The sequence below is a fragment of the Dipteris shenzhenensis genome, chromosome 10 (genome assembly GCF_047967505.1).
Source record: "Dipteris shenzhenensis isolate YYH24624 ecotype China chromosome 10, Dip_SZ_1.0, whole genome shotgun sequence".
NCBI lineage: Eukaryota > Viridiplantae > Streptophyta > Polypodiopsida > Gleicheniales > Dipteridaceae > Dipteris > Dipteris shenzhenensis.
Window position 1 is genome coordinate 45854640 of NC_141605.1, and position 19069 is coordinate 45873708.

At 44.4% G+C, this 19069-nt stretch overlaps 1 protein-coding gene across 1 annotated transcript in view; it reads left to right on the forward strand.

Annotated features, from left to right (window-relative positions):
- Positions 1–19069, forward strand: part of LOC147897891 (uncharacterized) — a 47171-nt gene that overhangs the window by 16758 nt on the left and 11344 nt on the right. The window contains exon 3 of the mRNA XM_087380142.1: positions 18543–18704. Within this exon, the coding sequence (XP_087236268.1) occupies positions 18543–18704 (162 nt within the window). The remainder of the gene's footprint in view (positions 1–18542; positions 18705–19069) is intronic.

A 19069-nucleotide genomic window follows, 5' to 3' on the forward strand; every position in this document is an offset into this window, starting at 1 on the left:
GGGGCTGCATCAACATCTTTAGTGGCCTCACGACGTTGATAATGCCTCCAAACATGAGGCTGTCTATTCTCATTAATTGGCTGCAAATCTGAAACATTTGAGGGAGAGCCATCCTCAACATGTGGCAAACCATCTGAACTATGAGAAGTAGAAGGGGAAGCATCAGGAGACTCCGTCTCATCATCCTCAATCTGGATGATGTCCAAAGAGGTGTCATCGTATGGTGGCAAGTCTGCACTAGCGGGCTGCATGCACTCATTCTCAGCAAAGAGAACATCTTTGCTGATTATTACCTTCCTGGTAGCGGGATTATAAAGCCTAAATCCCCTGCTTTCAGTGCTATATCCCACGAAAATGCATTTGACACTCTTGTCATCAAGCTTTGTCCGATATGCATTTGGAACCAAAGCATATGTCACTGAGCCAAAAATTCTGAAATGACTAACCTTTGGCTTAAAGCCATACAAAGCCTCAAATGGAATCACATCAACCAAAGCTTTGGTAGGGCATCTGTTCTGAATATAAGTGGCTGTCACAACTGCTTCTCCCCAAAAAGCCTTTGAGACTCTCTTGAATTTCAGCATGCATCTCGTCATTTCCATGAGAGTACGATTCTTCCTCTCAGGGAGTGGATTCTGTTGTGGTGTGTAAGGGCATGTCAAGTGATGTTTAATCCCATGCTGCTTCAAAAATCTCTGGAATGCATGTGAATGCATGTGACATGTACTCTCCCCCTCTATCCAAGTTGAGTGTTCCAATTCTAGAATTGGTTTGGTTCTCAGCCATAGCTTTGAACTCCTGAAACCAATAGAACACCTCAGATTTTTCCTTCATGAGAAAAAGCCATGTGAACTTGGAGAAGTCATCTATAAAGGTCACAAAGTACCTTACTCCTCTATGCGTGGGAATAGTCATGGGCATTGGGGCCACATACATCACTGTGCACTATCTGCAATTGCCTTAACCCAATTCTTGCCTTGTTCACTGAATGGCAAGCGATGCAATTTGCCAAGTGTACACCCCTCACACACTTCATTTGCTAGTTGCTGTAATTTTGGCATTCCCTGAGTCATATTATTGTTGTACAAGTAGGATAATGCCCTGTGATGGACATGTCCAAACCTGGCTTGCCATAAATCAGCCTGGGAAGTGTTTGCTACAGCCAATACCTTCTGATCATAAGGCTGAGCATCAAGCTTGTATAAGCCTCTGTCATATGTGCCTGTTGCTACAACCTCATACCCTTTCTTTGGATCCTTGATCCTGCATTGGTTATCCCGAAATTCGACCAACATATGTTGATCATGGGCAATGTTTGAAACTGAAATCAGATTTTGCCTCAAATCTGGAACATACCAAACATCTCGGATATACTTAACTTTCCCATTATCAAGCTGAATGGGAATGTGCCCAACTCCCATGATGTCTTGAGAAGCATCATTGGCACACGTAACCTGTCTGCCATGAACAAGTGTGATGCTCTCAAACCACTCCTGGCGAGGAGTCATGTGCTTAGTAGCACCACTACCGATATACCATGTATCACTTGCAACAAGGGAAGCATCCCCTGATTGATTTTCAGCATTGAAATCCCCCCTGGCATCCATCTTCTCATTAAATGCAGCAAACACAAAATCTCTATCACCTTGGGCAAGATGAGCTTCACCATGTGCATCTAAAGCATGAGTTTCAGTGGGGGCAACAAAATTACTGCTACAGCTGTCCCTTTGCCTTTTCTTTTCATTGGCAATCCTTTTCTGACACTCTGCGATGTAATGTCCTGGCTTCTTGCAATAATTGCATTTGCCCTTTTTCTTATTTTTGCTTGAACTGCTTGCATTCCCCTCCTTAGGCTGAGTTGTATGGCTGTGTTTTGGCTCAAACTTTTTCTGAAATTTACCTTTTCCACCCGCGCTTGCTCACCTTGACGAGAGGCTTTGGCAAAATTTGAGCATCTCTCCTCTTCTTGCAACAAAAGCCCAACTAACTCATCGAACGAGAGTAGGGCTGCCCTGAGAACAATGGTCAATGAAGTGACGATGTGCCATATGAGGGCGTCAAGCTATTGAGAGTAATAGAGACGAGAGTCTTGTCTTCTATTTCCTCATCAATACTTGTGAGCTGATCACGTAGATCAATGATCCTAAAAATATGATCAGTGATGGTCTGGCCTTCCTGCATCTCGAGATCCTTGAGCTGATTTGTCAAGGCAATGGCCCTTGCCTCATTCTGAACATGATACATGTTTGCCAATCTCTCCCATGCTGCCTTTGCATCCTTGCACAACTTGATAGTCGTCATAATGTGCCTCTTCACATTTGTGGCAATCAAAAACATCGCTTGGGCACTGCTGCAGTCAAACTTCTTTTGCTCCTTCGTCAATGCTATAGGACTAGCAAGAGGGGCTGTAGCAGTCTGTTGTCTGCCTGTAGTCTGACCAAAAAAAGCTGTGCTGGATGTAGATGAGCCGACTGGCCTCACCTCATCCCCACCAACAATATCCCACAAGCCCTTACCAACCAAGATGTTCTTAAGCATGAATGACCACAAGGCATAGTTTGGTCCATCCAGCTTGTCACCCTTGGACAAATTACCAAAACTGTCTGAAAGAGTCGACATGATGCAAAATGGGATACCCACAAGCTGCAAATGTACCTGCAAAAAGAACTACAAGTCCCAAAAGTGCAACTGGCTGCAAATGTGCCTGCAAATCCCAAACTAATACTGGCTGCAAATGCAAAGTTCGACTGCTTGCTTTGAAATGCCACTGACTGCACAATGCAATCACTGCAAAAATGGCATCAACCAATCACTACACTCTGCTGCAATCTGAAGTGCAATCCCAAACTGAAAATGCACAACCCAAATCTGAAAGAGCGCACCCACGAGTGCTCAAATGCATCCAATGGAACTCAAAAGCATCCACAACTGTAAAGTAACTGTAAATGCGCCCAACAATGCAGAGTATCTGCAAATGCACCTATGAGTGCAAGAGTATGGGCTGCAAAAACAGTCCCGAAGCAAAATACACAGCTCAAAACACTTACTGAAAGTGCACCTTGGCCCGAAACACCTGCAAAACAGTCCACTGACTGTGTGGGCAAGTTGGAGATGACAAAGGAGCTAAAGTGAGCTGTTTGGAGCTGAATGAAGCTGTCGGGAGTACTTTTGAACACAATGCACGTGTAGAGAAGAGCTTGGAGAAGTATAGAGACACATGGAGCTGTTGGAACACACGTGGGAGAGGTTGGAGCTTAAAAAGGTCCAAATCTGAGCAAAAACGCCGAAAAACAGTCAAAAATTTGCTCGAATCACCTTCTAACAAGTTGTACGGGCTCGAAATCAGGTTTTGACAAGTCATACGGACTCGCGGCACCGTTGTGCAACTGTACGGACAGATCCATACGGACTGTACGGATGGGAAAAAAATTGCCTGAAATGGTGCGGGACAGATTTGTTTGTATGCGAGCAGCTCAAAAATTTCGAAAAATGTCGAAATCAGACCTCAAAAGGTCAAAAAACAGCCGTTGGACTGTTGGAGCTACCTCAAACGAAAGCTGGAGAGCTAAATGTGAGAACCAGGAACGCGGACTAGAGCACCAAGCTTACGGGAGTTTGGAAGCAAGCGCGGGAATGGGCTCTAGAGACGGAAGCGCTCTGATACCAAATGTTGGAACAAAGTGGAGACAGGTTGTGAACACAAGTGAGCAAGAGTGCACACACAAGAAAGCTCCAATAGAAATGTTCAAAATGAAACAATACAAGTACTTGGTATATATAGTACCCAAGTACTAATGGTCAACCATAGGGTTGACTTTATGCCTACAACACCATATCTTTGTAATCTCTTACACGACCACCTTATTACCTTGAGAGTTCTCATGGATGAGTGCAGATTGAGAGGATGTACTTTATTTTGTTGCTTTGTGGCCTTGAGAGTGGGCATCTCTCGTATCTATGAAAAGTTATTATGCCGACTCAAACAAGCACAGGGTATGTCAGATGTATTTGAGAGTAATATGGGAGTGAAGCAAGGCTTCCCTCTATCACCTACCTTATTTGGAATATGCATTGATCAACTGGAGGAACTCATCAATGAATTTGCAACAGAGGAAGGGTTGCAAGGACCGCAATTGGGACTATGGACAATGCTATTGTTGCTATACGCAGATGATGTAGTTCTTTTTGCGTATGATCCGGACTCTATGCACAAACTTTTACAAGTGCTCAAGACTTTCTGTAGGGAAAGTGGGCTGCAAGTGAATGTCGGAAAAACAAAGATGATGGCAGTCTGTACCAATCAGCCAAAACATCCCCCTGAGATCACCTTTGATGGACAGATACCTTCAAATACTTAGGGGTTGATATCCCGGCAGATCACAGATGGTGGCAATGTATACATAGAAGGATGGACACTAGCTGGGGGAAGTACTACCAGTTTGAGAATGATTGCAGGCACACTGACACTAGGAATGGGAAAATTTGAAATGTATTGTTTGATGCATATGTAGTACAGACAGTATTATATGGAGTGGAAGTATGGGGAGGCAGTATTTCAGCCTCTACATGGAATGATATTGAGAAAATGCAAAAGGCTTTCTTACGGCGACACCTTGGTGTCAAACCCACTACTCCAGAAGGAGGCCGATTGAATTTCATGCACTGATCAGAGTTATGCAATACCTAATAGAGGTGCAGCAAATGCAATCTGATAGGTTGCCTCATAAAGCATGGAATGCTAGCACAAAGCTTCAAAAGAACCACAAAAGTAAGATCATCTGTATAGAATGGGCAACCGACATAAGAAAATGGTTCAGCAGATGGAAAGTGGAAGCATATTTGACCATGCCGCCTGAAAAGGTCACCATGCAAGAGTTTCAACTGTCTTTACTGAGCACTTTGCAAACTCACTGGCTGACAAGTGAAAAGAAGGTAAAGCTGGAATATTACCAAGACAACATAAATCCCACATGTTGGTCTACATACATGCCATGCACAAAACCCCTTTGCGTATCATGTATAAGATCTGGAAGAAAGGGCTGCTACGTAGGCTGATTGCTTTTGCTAGGATTTTGTACAAAGTGCCCAACAAAGTGATCGGTCTTCATTACGATACTAAATTCCTGCAACCCCCTTTAGGGATAAGATGAATGAGGCCCTCAATAAGTGAGTCTGGCATCTCACCCGAGTCCCAAACGCCCTGCAAGCTAAGGTAATGTGATCCTCAATCTGATCCCAAAATGAAATAAAGACAGAGGGTGTAAGGCCATATGAACCAAGGCACTTGCCCTTGTGAAGGGCAGTCTTGAACTCTATGTTGGTGAATGGTGCATCCAGTGAGCCTATCATATCTCCACTCACCAACATAGGTAAGTGCTGCCAAATAATAAATCGAGCATCATCTCTGGCCTGAGTGTCAAGATCTGATGTAAGAAGGGAGGCATAGAAATCTATAGCTACCTCCAAGACGGTATCTGGATGTGTTTCTAAAACTCAGTCTGAGTCAACAAGCTATGAAATGCTCTCCCTACTATGTCTGGGGCCAAGAGTAGAGAAGAATTGCTTGTTGACTCCCTAGCATGAAAGGCATACTCTGCTCTTTGATCCAACAATGACTGCTGCTAAGCCCTTGCTGTTGCAGCAAGGCGCTTCTGAACCCAAGCATATGTAGGCCTCTTTTGCTCTTCCCTCTGAAGAGTAGCCAACTGTTGGCAGATACCTATCTCTCGCCTAAGGATCTCACCTCTCCTGAACCAAGCAACTGAGTGATAAAAGTAGCTAATATCTGAGAGGGCTGCTGCTATATCTGATGGGTAAAGCAGCCCATTGTGCATGTGAGATACCCAAGTCTGCAACACTGCCTCTGTGAAACCCTCCTCTGCGTAGAATGCATCTGGAATCCTGATACTGGCAAAGCGGCTCCTCACATGAGGATCTGAAACATACAGAACAACTGGAAAGTGATCTGAAGTGGACACTCCATGTGTAATGCATACTGTCCCACCTCTGTATAGAGCCCAATCATCCACATAAAATATGTCAATCCGTGCATGGATATGCATTTGCAATCTCCTGTTCGACCAAGAAAACAGGATTGATTGTGCCTGAGTGTGAAAAACATCATCATGCCAAGCATCTCTGCCACTGTATTGAAAAAGAAAGGCATCCCAGGCTGCTCTCTCTAGGAATGTAAGCCACCTTTCCTACCACCTCTTTTGTCTGTGGGCATTTCAACCATGTTGAAATCACCCCCACTCTGCATTGCATGAGCAAGAAAGCAGCTCCTTCCAGAAAAGGACACGATCCCCTCTTGAATTTGGGGCATAAAGGTTTAAGAAGCCAACCTTACGTCCTCCAATAAGAAGAATGACCCACTGAGCCCTAGAAGGAAGTATGATGAAATGTTCTCTTTCTAATTCTCTCTCTTGGTTTTTCATCAATTCACAGGCAAGGCAAATTCACAGGCGCTGGCATCGTATTTTGCCTCCCAACCTATCTCATGGATGGCACGCATACAAAAGATACGTAATTTCATTTTCTTCATGCCTATCCACAAGCCCTCAATTCCCTAGATGGTTCCCCCTGCCACATGTCATCATTTTAGACCTTTAGCTTGGCACACCATTTACCCCTCTCTTGGGGCACAATTAAAACATTTGCCCCTTGGCATTCTTACACATTTAGGTGCACCTAGGCCTGAGCACTCAGAATCACCTAGTCGATGCCAATACACCCTCACCTAGGACCTTGGCAGTTACTTCCCTTGACCATTTAATTTACACACACGAAATATTACAGAAGTCGGTCATCTAAGAGAAAATGCCCACCGATCTTTCCGAGGTCATGCTATCTCGGCTAGAGCATAACATTCCTTTCCTCTTCAAGCAACAGCGTCCTCGATGATGAAATCTGGTAACACTCTCCGTAATTGGTATACGGATTCCCAGGTAGCTTCCGATAGAGGTAGACCATGCCATGCAACCAACACCGTGGGTATCTTCCGATTGTGCACTTGCATTGTTCCTCGGTCCAGGATTCTTGTTGGTTTGTGTCTTGCATTATCCTCTATCTCCTGAAACAAAACACGGCTAGAGCATAACATTCCTTTCCTCTTCAAGCAACAGCGTCCTCGATGATGAAATCTGGTAACACTCTCCGTAATTGGTATACGGATTCCCAGGTAGCTTCCGATAGAGGTAGACCATGCCATGCAACCAACACCGTGGGTATCTTCCGATTGCGCACTTGCATTGTTCCTCGGTCCAGGATTCTTGTTGGTTTGTGTCTTGCATTATCCTCTATCTCCTGAAACAAAACAACACCTTCGATTAGTGAGTTACCAGTGTGCAAAAATTTCTTTAAACGAGAAACATGAAACACTGGGTGCACCTTACACCCCGGTGGTAATTCTAATTTATAGGCTACCTTGCCTATTCTTTTTAGAATTAACCATGGCCCACAATATCGAGGTGATAACTTAGCACACTCTCCTGCAGTCAAAGACGAGTGCAAAGGAACTCTGAGAAAAACTTTTCTCCTTCCTTAAATTCTCTAGCGGATCGGTTTTCATCCTCTGGCAAAGTGCTCAGGGGTCTTGCAAATCCTACATTGATCCTATCTCCCAGTGATCTCGACTCTCTGCTTGAAGAAGGAGCCATCTGGACGCTGGAGCATGATGTGGTCATCCGTAAGGTTAGAGTCAAAGACAACGACCCTAACACGTGGTACCCCGTCTGATCTGACTGCCTCTGCTGTCGAAGAAGGCATCCTAGGAAGGGGGGGGAATCTCGGTGACCATCCCGAAAGCGGCTCCAATGGAAGATAAGTGTCGATGGTACACCTAAGGGAGGCCAAGGAATCTTAGAAAGAGTTTAAATGTCCGGTTATCCTCCTCCACAGGGTCAAAGCCCAATGAGAAAGGTGTCAAGAAGATCCTCCTGGAGCTCAGTGCCAAAGAACTGGCCTAAAGCACTGTACCTACTGCATCCGGGGAATCAAAAACAACCTGAAAGAAACCTTGACCAAGCTGACGAACATATGTGAGTCGCCCTGCAAGGTCTCCAGATAAAGTGGCGAGTATCCATTCCTTGGCCTGTAATTTGGAAGGGTGGGACCCATGAATGCGAGCAAAGAGCGATGTCGAGCTCTCCTGCTCTGTATTTTTTCTAAGCTGCTGCAACTCATCTTTGAGAATGTGATGGTTTTCGCGGCCGATGGGAGCGGGCGAGGATTGGCTGAAGGCTGAGCCATCATCAATCGAGGTGGAAATGCCGACACGAACACAGTTGAACTCCGTCCAACTAAAATGCTGCTAGGAAGGAGAGGGAGAAGGCTGAGGGGAGGGAGACTAGGATTGAAAAAGAGAGGAGGAGGGGGGGAGAGGCTAAGAGAGAGAGGAGAGGGGAGAGGAGGAGAGAGGCTAGAGAGGGGCGAGGGAAGGGAGCTAAGGTAGGCAAGGAGAGGCTGAGGGGAGGAGAGGGGCTGAAGGAGGCGTGGAGGGGTGAGGATAGGGGCGGGGAAAAGGAAGTGGAAGAGGGGCTGAAGGGGGCGGAGATAGGGGAGAGGAGAAGGGGCTGAGGGTAGAGGATAGGGTAGGCGGGGGTAGGTGCTGAGAGAGGGGGCTGTGGAGGGCAGAGTAGAGGTGGGGTAGGAGCGGGGAAAGGCGGGGGTAGGGGCGGGGATAGGCGAGGGTGAAGGCCACGAAAGGGGCGGGGATAGAGAGGCAGGGAGGGGGCTGAGGGAGGCAAGAGAGGGGCGAGGAAGGGAGGCAGAGGGAAGCACCGTAGGCAGGGAGCAGCAACAGCTCCTTCCTTGAGCCAGACACGACATGGAGCTTTTTGTGGAGAGCACCGTAGAAATCTTAGAGGGCCCCTAGAGACCTACTATTTGGCCTAAGGGGCCACGATGAGAGTGTGAGGCAAGCTTTTGTATTGGACTTCGGCCAAACTCTCTCTAGCAAGCAAGGCCCTAATGGCCAGTCAAGTCCTTCTGGCGATGGCTTGGTATATAGCCTTTTGCTAGTGCTCTCACAAAAGCTGCATGGGTCATCTTAGGCACCTAGTGTGCAACTTCTCTTGTGCAGGTTCGAACGATATAAAGAACAATAGAGCCAAGGTTGCTTGGCAGACGGTGGTCATGCCAGGGAGGACTTGGCATTATTGATCTTGCAATGCAGGGCAAAACGCTTTTGGGTAAGCTAGTGGTACATGTCTTTGAGCCCTATAAGTGCTTGCTTCAGCGAGGGCTTCTCAGAAACGCCCCCTGCATAGGAGATACTCATTTAGGCCTCTCCCACCTGCTCAGAAGAGTTTGAGAGGGAGCCACTCATTTGGCATCTAGAGGTTTGGGACCGGGCAGCGGACACACATCGCTTGGGCACCCAGCTAGGTCTTTTGGGATTTCGAACCACCTTTATGCAAAGGCAGAATTTAAGTTGTGATACACCTTTATGGGGGGGAACTTATGAATGGTTCAGAAACGTTGAAATTGCTTAGAGCCTATTGGTCCATTTGATGTATGCATGGGGGTGAAGATTGGCTCGTCGATGGTGGAGCTATGGCAGGAGATAGGTCACATGAAAAGGACACGTGAAGCCTTTGTTCGTGTTCAGCTGGCTGGCTATGCATGGCATTTGCAAAGGCACTAGGCAGTTTGAACGGCTTTTTGGCAGCTTGGCGACTGTGGTTCCAATCCCCTCTTGGCTCCTGCAAAGTTGTGTAGGTGTGTCTAAGTTAGGAGTGACTGATGATGTGTTAGTCAATAGGTTGTGATTGAGTAAATCTAGGAGTGTGGTGTGATTGAGAGATGCTGATTGAGAAATTAATGGAGAAATTAGTGGAGCTTGGCTCACATGTATGTATCAAGTGCTTATATATTGGCCTTCTCTCATGAATAAAGAACAAGAGTTATTTTGGTTGCTCCACTCCCATCTTGCTGCTTGGCCATGATCCAACATGTGGTATCAAAGCCACTTCACCCTTCTTGAGCCTTATTTTCAGAGCTATGTCATCATCTTCTTCCCAAATGAAGGATTTCTTCCCTCTCTTCCCACGTTTTTCCCTTAAGCTTGTTCTCTTCTGTGTGTAAGCCATTGTTGATGCCCTTTGAGCTCAACCATCTCCATGGTAGGGCAAATCTCTGGCTAGGAGGAATCAACAAATGCTCTCTTCATCTTTCTGTGCCGACACAATACTCAGTCCACGCCATTTCACCAAATGCAACCTGCTGGAGACAAATCTCTCCGATTCCTCTCAGGGGGGAGGCTGGGCGACACCTAGAGCTACCTCCAATTCAAATATAAGCTCATATGCTTCAGTATTCAATGCACATTTGATGAATTTTCGGCTAGATTGCTGCCGTTCTCTTTGTCGACCTGCGCATCTATTTCACCTTCTTTGCTATTGGATCTTGCCCACAAATTAGGCTTTCATTGGCCCTAGAAAGCCCTCTCAAAGCTGCTTGCTACTGGTCGAATTTCATCCTCTAGCTTCAGTCTGTAAGCCTTTCCTTCATATCTTTGGACTTTGACAGTTTGGTCTTATGGTTGACCAAGTCAGCTAAAAATTGGGGTTTTTGACCTTGACTAAATTTTTCAATATATTGACTCTTCTTGAGGTTTAGTACTCAGTTATGGAACTCATAGCTGTCATTGTACTTTGCATTTGTGAAGATCACTTAATGATGTATGCAACTTCTTTGCATCTATATGGTGATGAAGTGCTCTCGAAGAGTATGTTCTCAAGTATCACTTGCTTGAGTCTATTTGTCAAACCTTGTAAGGCATTAGACACTACCCATGTGGTAAAAGCTTGCCTAGAAGGAAAGCTTTGCTTCATCGACACAAGTACAATGCAATGTACAAGCAAGTTTATGAGTCTGGTACAATGGTGGCTTGGAAATGACGCCAGAAAAAGATTACCATCAAGGGGGAGAATTTCCCCACATCTTCAACTTATAATTTTTTGTGTAGTCAATAAGGGTTCTCTGCCCTACGATGTCCCCCTTAAATGATTGTTAGTCTTATGTTTGAGTATTACCTTGTTAAACCCATGAGTCATTGTTGATTCTTATAATTGTAAACCAAGAGACCAAAGTCAGAGTGAGATCACGTTGGGGTGAAGATGCCCAAATGAGTCTCTGTTGATGCAACTAGAGTGAGTGCCAGGTTGGGATCATGAGTGTTGTCACTAGAGGCGGGCAAGCCATGAAGTTTCCCATGGACTACTACTAGGGTTGAGGTCATCAATTTGTGGGGGGGTATGATGGGACAAGTTGATGTATTGGGGTCATTACCAAGGATTACAAGGTCTGTGGTTGTGAGTGTGATCACATGAGTGAGTGTGTGAACACGTGTGTGTGTAGGTGTGCCTAAGTTAGGTGTGACTGATGATGTGTCAGCTAGTAGGTTGTGATGGAGTGAATCTAGGAGTGTGGTGTAATTGAGAGATGCTGATTGAGAAATCAATGGAGAAATTAGTGGAGAAGAGAATGTTTGCAGTAGCCTTGGTGTGGGCCTATGAACGTGAAAGAGTCAAAGACATCAAAGACATGACAACAAAGTAAATAGGCCTAAAAGGTTATGTGAGAAGGCCAACCAAAATTCAACTAATCCTAGACTAGCCCTTTGAATAGAACTAACTGCCAAAAAACCTAAGGATGAAAACCAAAGTAAAATTGGACAGAATCAACCACCCAAACTGAATTTAATAGTCAGGCAAATAAGTGTGGTTGAAACAACCTTAGTCCATAATTATAGCATATGACATGTGGCACATGGACGTGGCATGCTTGGCAGCTTTTGAGGAGGCATAGGACAGCAGCCTGTGAGATGGCATAGGACATATGACAGAGCCACCCATGGCACCACTTGTCACAGCATGGACTCAGTCTCCATGTAAACCCATCATGTTCGAAGGGACCACCACCACTTCTAAGGGGGAGGAAAGGTCTCATTCTATCTAAGGCTTTTCCATCCGATCCATGCCCTTTTGGGCCCAAAATCCTGTGCTCATGCTGCCCCTCCTCTTTCATCTATAAAAGGAGACCCACTCTCTTCATTGTGCAGACTCTCTCCCTCTTGTTGGTGCACACTCTCCTCTTGCAGCAGCTCTTCATGCAATAGCCCTCCTGCAGCAGCCTCTCTTCTTACAGCAGCTTCTCCTGCAGCAGCCCTTCATACTGAAGCAGCCCCCCCTGCAGCTTCTTCTTCATGGAGTCGCTTATACAGCTCCTAACCCTCTCTCAACAGATATACTCAAATTTTGAGGCAATTTGTACAAATTTTACATTGTTTTCTGCATATCTATTGAAGTTGAATCAGGTAACTAGAAGCACAAATCAAAATCTCCTTACTGATGTGGAAGCAGTGGCAATTGTATAGGCATCTTCCCTCAATATTGTAGTGTCCTTGGAAAATTGAGTGCTCCCAGCTAGGCGATCTTTTGAGCCACTATTTATGTATATAGCCTTGCTGCTCACTCATGAGCTTCATTTCATGTCTTGTACATAGTTCATGCTATAGTCTGAGTCCTTCTCAGTTGGTCTCATGTTTGGAACGTGTTGATAAGATTTACTTCAACACCTTGATCTTGTATCTCATTGTAATAAAGAGCCTGGACAAGGATTTGGGAAAAAGGGGAGGGGGAGCAGGCATCTTGGCCCCTTAATCTCATGCTCATTTTTACTCGAGCAAGATTGTACATTTCAATTTATGTTCATTTAAATCTCTAAAGTAAAGAAATATTACACAATGTTAAACAATGCAATCTTTCTCCTTTCCCTTTAAGAGAGCACTGAGAGGTTTCAAAGAGTTAGCAATGGGGGCCCAGGTTAGCAGTTCTTCCAAAACAAGACAAGCTCCATTGATTATTAGGGGCGTATATGTTGAGAAGACCAACCTTACATCCGCCAATCAAAAGTAAAATCCATTGTTCTCTATAAAGAGTGATGATGCCCTATCCAATCTCTAGGGGGAGAGTAGAATCTAAAGCTGAAACACAAGTCCCTTGCCTATTACCGTAGCAAGAGACCAAAAAGTGTGGCATGAATCTCTACAATCCAACTTGTGTTCCTGGATAAAATAATTCAATACAATCCCAAGTAACACTTGGACGAAGCTGATTACGAATCAGATTCATTTAGTGGTGATGAGGAACACCACCAAATATGTTCCGAGTATGATCCTCATTGACGGGAGGAAGTAGGCTGAAACTACTTCCCCAACCGAGTAGCGGAAGCAACTCCCCCTTGCAAAGAATGTTTCTGGAATAGTGGAGGAGGAAAATGGTATGGGGAAAGGGTCCCCACACTAGTGGAAGTCGACTCTGTAAAAATGCTAACTTTAACATTACTTTGAACGAGCTGAAACAGAGCGGAAGTCCGCAAAATCCTTGCTTGCAAACAAGGGGGTGGTAACATAGCTCAAAGGAGCGATTCCTAGAGGGGGTGTCCATATGGGGGAGCCCCACTTGTAGCGCATAGGGATTCACACTGGGTGCCCCACTAAGAGGGAGGACATACTGAGCTAAGAGAGAGAGGAGCTGCTCGGTACGAGATGGGGGGGCAAGATCCAAGGAGCCTCCTAATCTGCAATAATTGAATATGAAAAATGGCTATCTCTGACCATAACCTATCTCTATCAAGGGGCAAGGGGGGACCTTTGGAGCAATGTGTCACCGAGTGCTAGGGCCTATTGGAGCATGTTGTGGATGAGGAACTGAAGAATTCTTATGCTGTGTCTTCTTCTTAGGCAATATCTAGAAAAAATGTCTGAAGAGCCTACAAATCTGACACTAATCTTTGTCAACTTGCAATCTCAACTATCCGCCGAGAAAGAGAGCCATCCGATCGTTGAAGCATGATGTGATCATTGGAGACATTAGGGTTTGCAACAATGATCCTGACTCTTAAGTCCTTGTCATCCCTAGCTGCATCTCTTGCGGAAGAAGGCATACCAAGGAGAGGTGTGACCTTTGTGACCAAACCAAAAAAGGCTCCAATCATGACCAAGGCCGATGGTAGACCCATGGAAGTTTGAAGAACATGATAACATTGAATTGATTCGTTTGTCCTCCACTAGGCCGAACCCCAACGAGAAAGGTGAGAAGAAGATCATCGTGGAACCAAGTGTTGAAGGGCTAGTGCTCATGCACTCGTAGGTCTAGTTGATTACTTAGATAGCTCGGGTATAAGGATGTGGTTGAGTATGCTTGCCGTCTTCTCTCTCTTGCTTGACAAGGAAATGGTTCATAGCTCCAATAGACCACTTTATTTTTTATGGCCATGCTTATGGGAGTCAATAGATGGGAGTTGTCATCATCAACACTTTTAGAAACCTACACTCATGTGATACGTAACTTGTTGAAAAGGTACCTAGTTGGAATTGGCTCGCCTAGCAAGACCAATACAAAATGTACCAACTATGCAAGATTTTCTAAGCATCTTGTTTGGTGAAAGGAATGTACATGGATGATTTATTTATTTTTTGGGCAAAGAAATATTTGATTATATTATAATCATATGATTTGTACAATGAAGTCCCAACTAAACAAAATGTTCTCCTCTAAAGAGGAAGATCTAGTATGAAGACAAAAACTCCAAGCTCAGAGGACAGAAACAAAAAATCAGATTCACTGATATGATCAGTAGTGCTTTAATAGCATGCTCTGCTCCATTTGTTGACAAGAAAGGTTTCTTGCATCTCCTGGATAGATAGAGAAAGGCTCAGTGTACAACAGTTAGTTTTCTGGTTCGTCCTTAACTGGAAAGAGAGAAGGTATGATCTGGGTTTGCAGGTTCTGGCTGGAGTTAGTACATCTCCCAACAGCTTTGATGTGCTCTTTCAGTTCAACATGTAACGGAGAAATCTGGTCATTAAAGTTATGGATGTCTTGATCCAACAAGTATTTGGCCTGGTCCATAGAAGATGAGAATCAGTTGGCAAGTACAATTGCGTTCTTTCCGTATCAATTTATGAATAACTGTTCAGCACATATATGTACTCATCATTAAACTGAAAGGCATTTATGGCAATCCAAATGAACCAAAGTGCATGTGCTCTGATGCTGACCCATGTGGCATAAGGTAACTTGAGTGCATCTCCCAGTAAAAGTGATTTCCAATTGATCGGTTCCCCTAGTACTAACTAGATCACTTTCCAAACTTTCCTAGCTCTAGGGCAAGAAATAAATAAGTGAAAAATGTCTTCTTTTATCCCAAGACAAGCTTTGCAAGTTTCATCTCCCTTACCAATACTCAACCTCCTACAGTTGGTCCAGACAGCTGTATGGAGGATTAACCACAAGAGAGTGGACATTTTTTCTTGAATCTTTCTTTCCCAGATCAAAGAGAACCTTACATCCCATTTCTTCTCATTATCAAAGAGTTTCCATCTAGAGTTGGGAATGGATGCCACCTCCTCTATGCCCTGAGATGGAGTGGGTATGGGTAAGAAGGAAGAGCTACCAACCCAACTAAATTCCATGGTGTTGATTAAAACACTGCCCCCTTTCCAAGTAGTGTCACCATCCCACAGTTGAATTCTATTCATAACCAGCTCTTGATCAGCATTATTTAGCCTGAATTCCCTTCAAATATCCAACCATGACTTCCATTTAAAGTTGTTCTTGTCCCACAGATCCCCCCAATTGTTTAATCCTTTCTTTGATAAGTGCGAGGCTCTTAGGAAATCCTCATCACATAACTGATGCTTAGTGAAAAATACAGACACCCTGATTGAGTCCAAAGCCATGAAGCTCCCTTTGCTAGAAAGGACTATGTGGCTCTTGATCTGCTCAAAAGCACCCCACAAAGTTTTCCAAAGTTGGCTTCCCTTAGTCATACAAGGCTCAAGATTGCCAATAGCAGAGAGAAGAGGGAAATTTTTCCACCTGGGGACCGTGTAAGGTCTAACAAATTTAAAATTCTAAGCAAAAGGTTGGCCCAATCATTGTCTGGAGAGGTGATAGCTTTTATAATCCAAGTGGCAGCAAGTTTGTAAGCAGCCAGTTGAATATTGACTACTCCCAAAGCTCGTTCCTTTCTAGGTCTGGTGCAAAAGAACCATCTGACCTTTGAAATTCTCCTTTTTGTATCAATTCCCCCCCCAAAGGAAAGACCTGCAGATTCTGATGAATTTTTCTAATCCTGTTTTAGAAGGACACCAACAAGAGAGGTATAAAATGGAAATTGGGTAGATACAATGATTTAAGACAACTCTTCTCCCTGCTCGGTTGGCCTGGAGCCCTCTGAGTCTATTTATTCTCTTCGTGAACCTGTCTAAAACCACTCCCATCTGTCCTTCATTTTAAATTTGAATCCCATAGGAATGCCCAGCAATCTGAAATTTGTCTATGTTGGATTTTTTTGCATCCCATCTGGTCCAAAAGTATCTGAGAGCCACCTGAGAGCAGGGCATAACCTATTTTGGTATGATTTAACTAGATCCTGATGCCAAGCAAAATAGATCCATACACTCCATTGCTCCTTGAATGTCTACATCTGTGTTTCTAATAGTTAATGTTGTATCATTTGCAAATTGTTGATTAACTAAATGTTTTCCCGAGGGAAGCTCAATTCCTCTAACTAAGTTCATGGGCACTTGATCTTTTATTAACCACCCCAAAGCATCAGCTGCAATAGCAAATAACAAAGGGACCAAAGGGCACCCTTGTCTTATTGATCTCTTCAAGGAGAAATTTTGACTCATCGCTTCATTTACACAGACTTTTGCTGAGGCATTGGAAAGCAGCAAAGCAACATAAGAAGTAAACTTTTCCCCTAGCCCCAAATTCCTGAGGGATTGCAAGAGAAAATCCCAGTTCATCCTGTCATAAACCTTATCAAAATCAATTTTTATAAAGCATACATCTTGCTTGGTTTCTTCTACATGTGTGCACCCCTCCCAAAGATTTATAATTGCCTCTAACAGATGCCTGTCTTTGATAAGCCCTTTCTGTTCCTGAAGAATCCAATTATTCATCTTGTTTCTCATCCTTAAAGCGAGGGCTTCCATTCTCCTAGCCCTAATGGCAGCTATGCTTTTTTTGGCTTCTTTTAAAATTGTTTGCACACTTAACACAACATTTTGCCATCCCTGAGAGCAAGAATCTGTAGAGAAAAAGGCCATGTTCCAACTTTCAATGACCTATTTCTGTACAGTTTGAAGTTTGAATAAGGATTTTTTGGGAGGGGCACTTTGGCCTTTAACCTGATACACGGGGGGTTTTCCATAGGCCTGTGGCTGGAGTAGAAGCGGGTGGACGGGCGATGCCACCGCTGCATGGACAGAGTTCTGGAGATGATCCCGCACTGCTTATGGAGCTGTCTCAGCTCTTAGAGGATCTGGCTGTGATCCCTTTGGATTGTGGGGGCTTCACTTGGGGCATGGCTACATGGCTGACAGAGGGGGGCTACACCTTCCACATTGATGAGGTCTCCCCAGCCTGTAGGATACTTGGAAAAAGCATTCACAAGATTGATCTTCATGAGGCGACCTCTCCTACCCAGCATCGTCCTCTTTCCTCTCCAGAGGATGGAGTGTGGGAGACAATAGCCAGCGTCACGGTGTGGAACATCTATGTTGCACGATGCAGCCTAGTTATGGGCGAGCACCAAGTTCTACCCACTACCACTTTGGTCACCATCTGGCAGGATATCATCTACACCCTACGTGCCACTTGGGTGCATGGATGTCAAATTCTAGAGCGACCGCCGAAAGGCAGGAGCGTTTCTGCAAGTCTTGGCCTGCATACATTTTCAGCACCTTAGGGACAGCTGACTTGCATGGTTGATTTTTCTGAGCATTAATAGAGAGTTCCTTTCTCAGTTTTAAAAAAAGAATAGGCATAGTACTAGCAAAATGTTATGCCAATTACCTGCCGTATATGCTGGTATCAAAGTTAGCGTGATTGGATACTGCACATACATTATTGTGTCTGTGAATGTGCAGAAATCTTGTATGTGTTCATAATCACATCAAAAATCTTGTGGTTAAATAACATGAAATCCCTGGTTATAGTTCAGAGCCCAGGTGCATGTCAGAAGATCTGATAAGCTGTCCATCCTGTCTTGGCAGCCCTCTCTATCGAAGACATTGCAGGATTAAGTCTTATTTTACAAGTGTTACACGGAATTAGAATTTTATAATGAATAATCATGCTGCTTTTTCTCATCAGCACTCTAATTTGTATCATTTATCATCTCGCCTACCTCATTCACTCTCTTATTCACTCTGTATCGCAGGAACTAATGAAGGATTAAGTCAGTAGTTGCATCACCTTATGCTATTTCACTTTTGTTGTTTTACCATATTATTTATGTGGTCTGGACTCATTGGATCATCGGATATTTCTGGACCCTGTTCTTTCTGGATGAAGATATGTTTGAAGTTGATGCGAAAAGCTAGCCATATCCATCGGTGACTATACTTTGCACTGTGCTACGTTTGATTAAAAAAATTTTGAGGTCCTGGTTAACTGTCCAGCAGAATGAAAGGTGGAAGCAGTGATGGACCTCTGTCTTTTTTTAAACTGATTGTTGAGTAGGTGAGGAAGCTGTCAGGGTGAATTTCATTCGTGGGGATATAACCAAGATGGAAACTCTAGTTCCAGCTTGCAAGGGTGTGGATGCAATTGTGTGTACAGTTGGAGCGACAGCAGGATGGCGGTTGCCGGGAAAGGAACACAATACACCTGCATATGAAATGGGCAAATATGTTGTCAATGTATCATTTTCAGATTGTCCATACTACGTGAGTTCGGAACAGAGTGGCAGATGCCTTGTCCCGAAGACCCCAGGTCAACAATGTGACTATTGCTCATCATCAGGGCCTAGAAGATATGAGAGAGCAATATACTAATGCAGATTTTGGTGAAATTTTACAGCAAATGCAAGAGGGGCAGTCCACCAATCACTATTCCTTGAAAGATGGGTATCTAATGAAAGATGAATGCCTATGCATCACTCAAGAGATGAGGAAAAAGATTTTGGAGGAATGCCATGCACCTCCCTATGCTGGGCATAGAGGAATCATAGCAACAACTCAAGCACTAGAGGTATTTCTTTTGGCCAG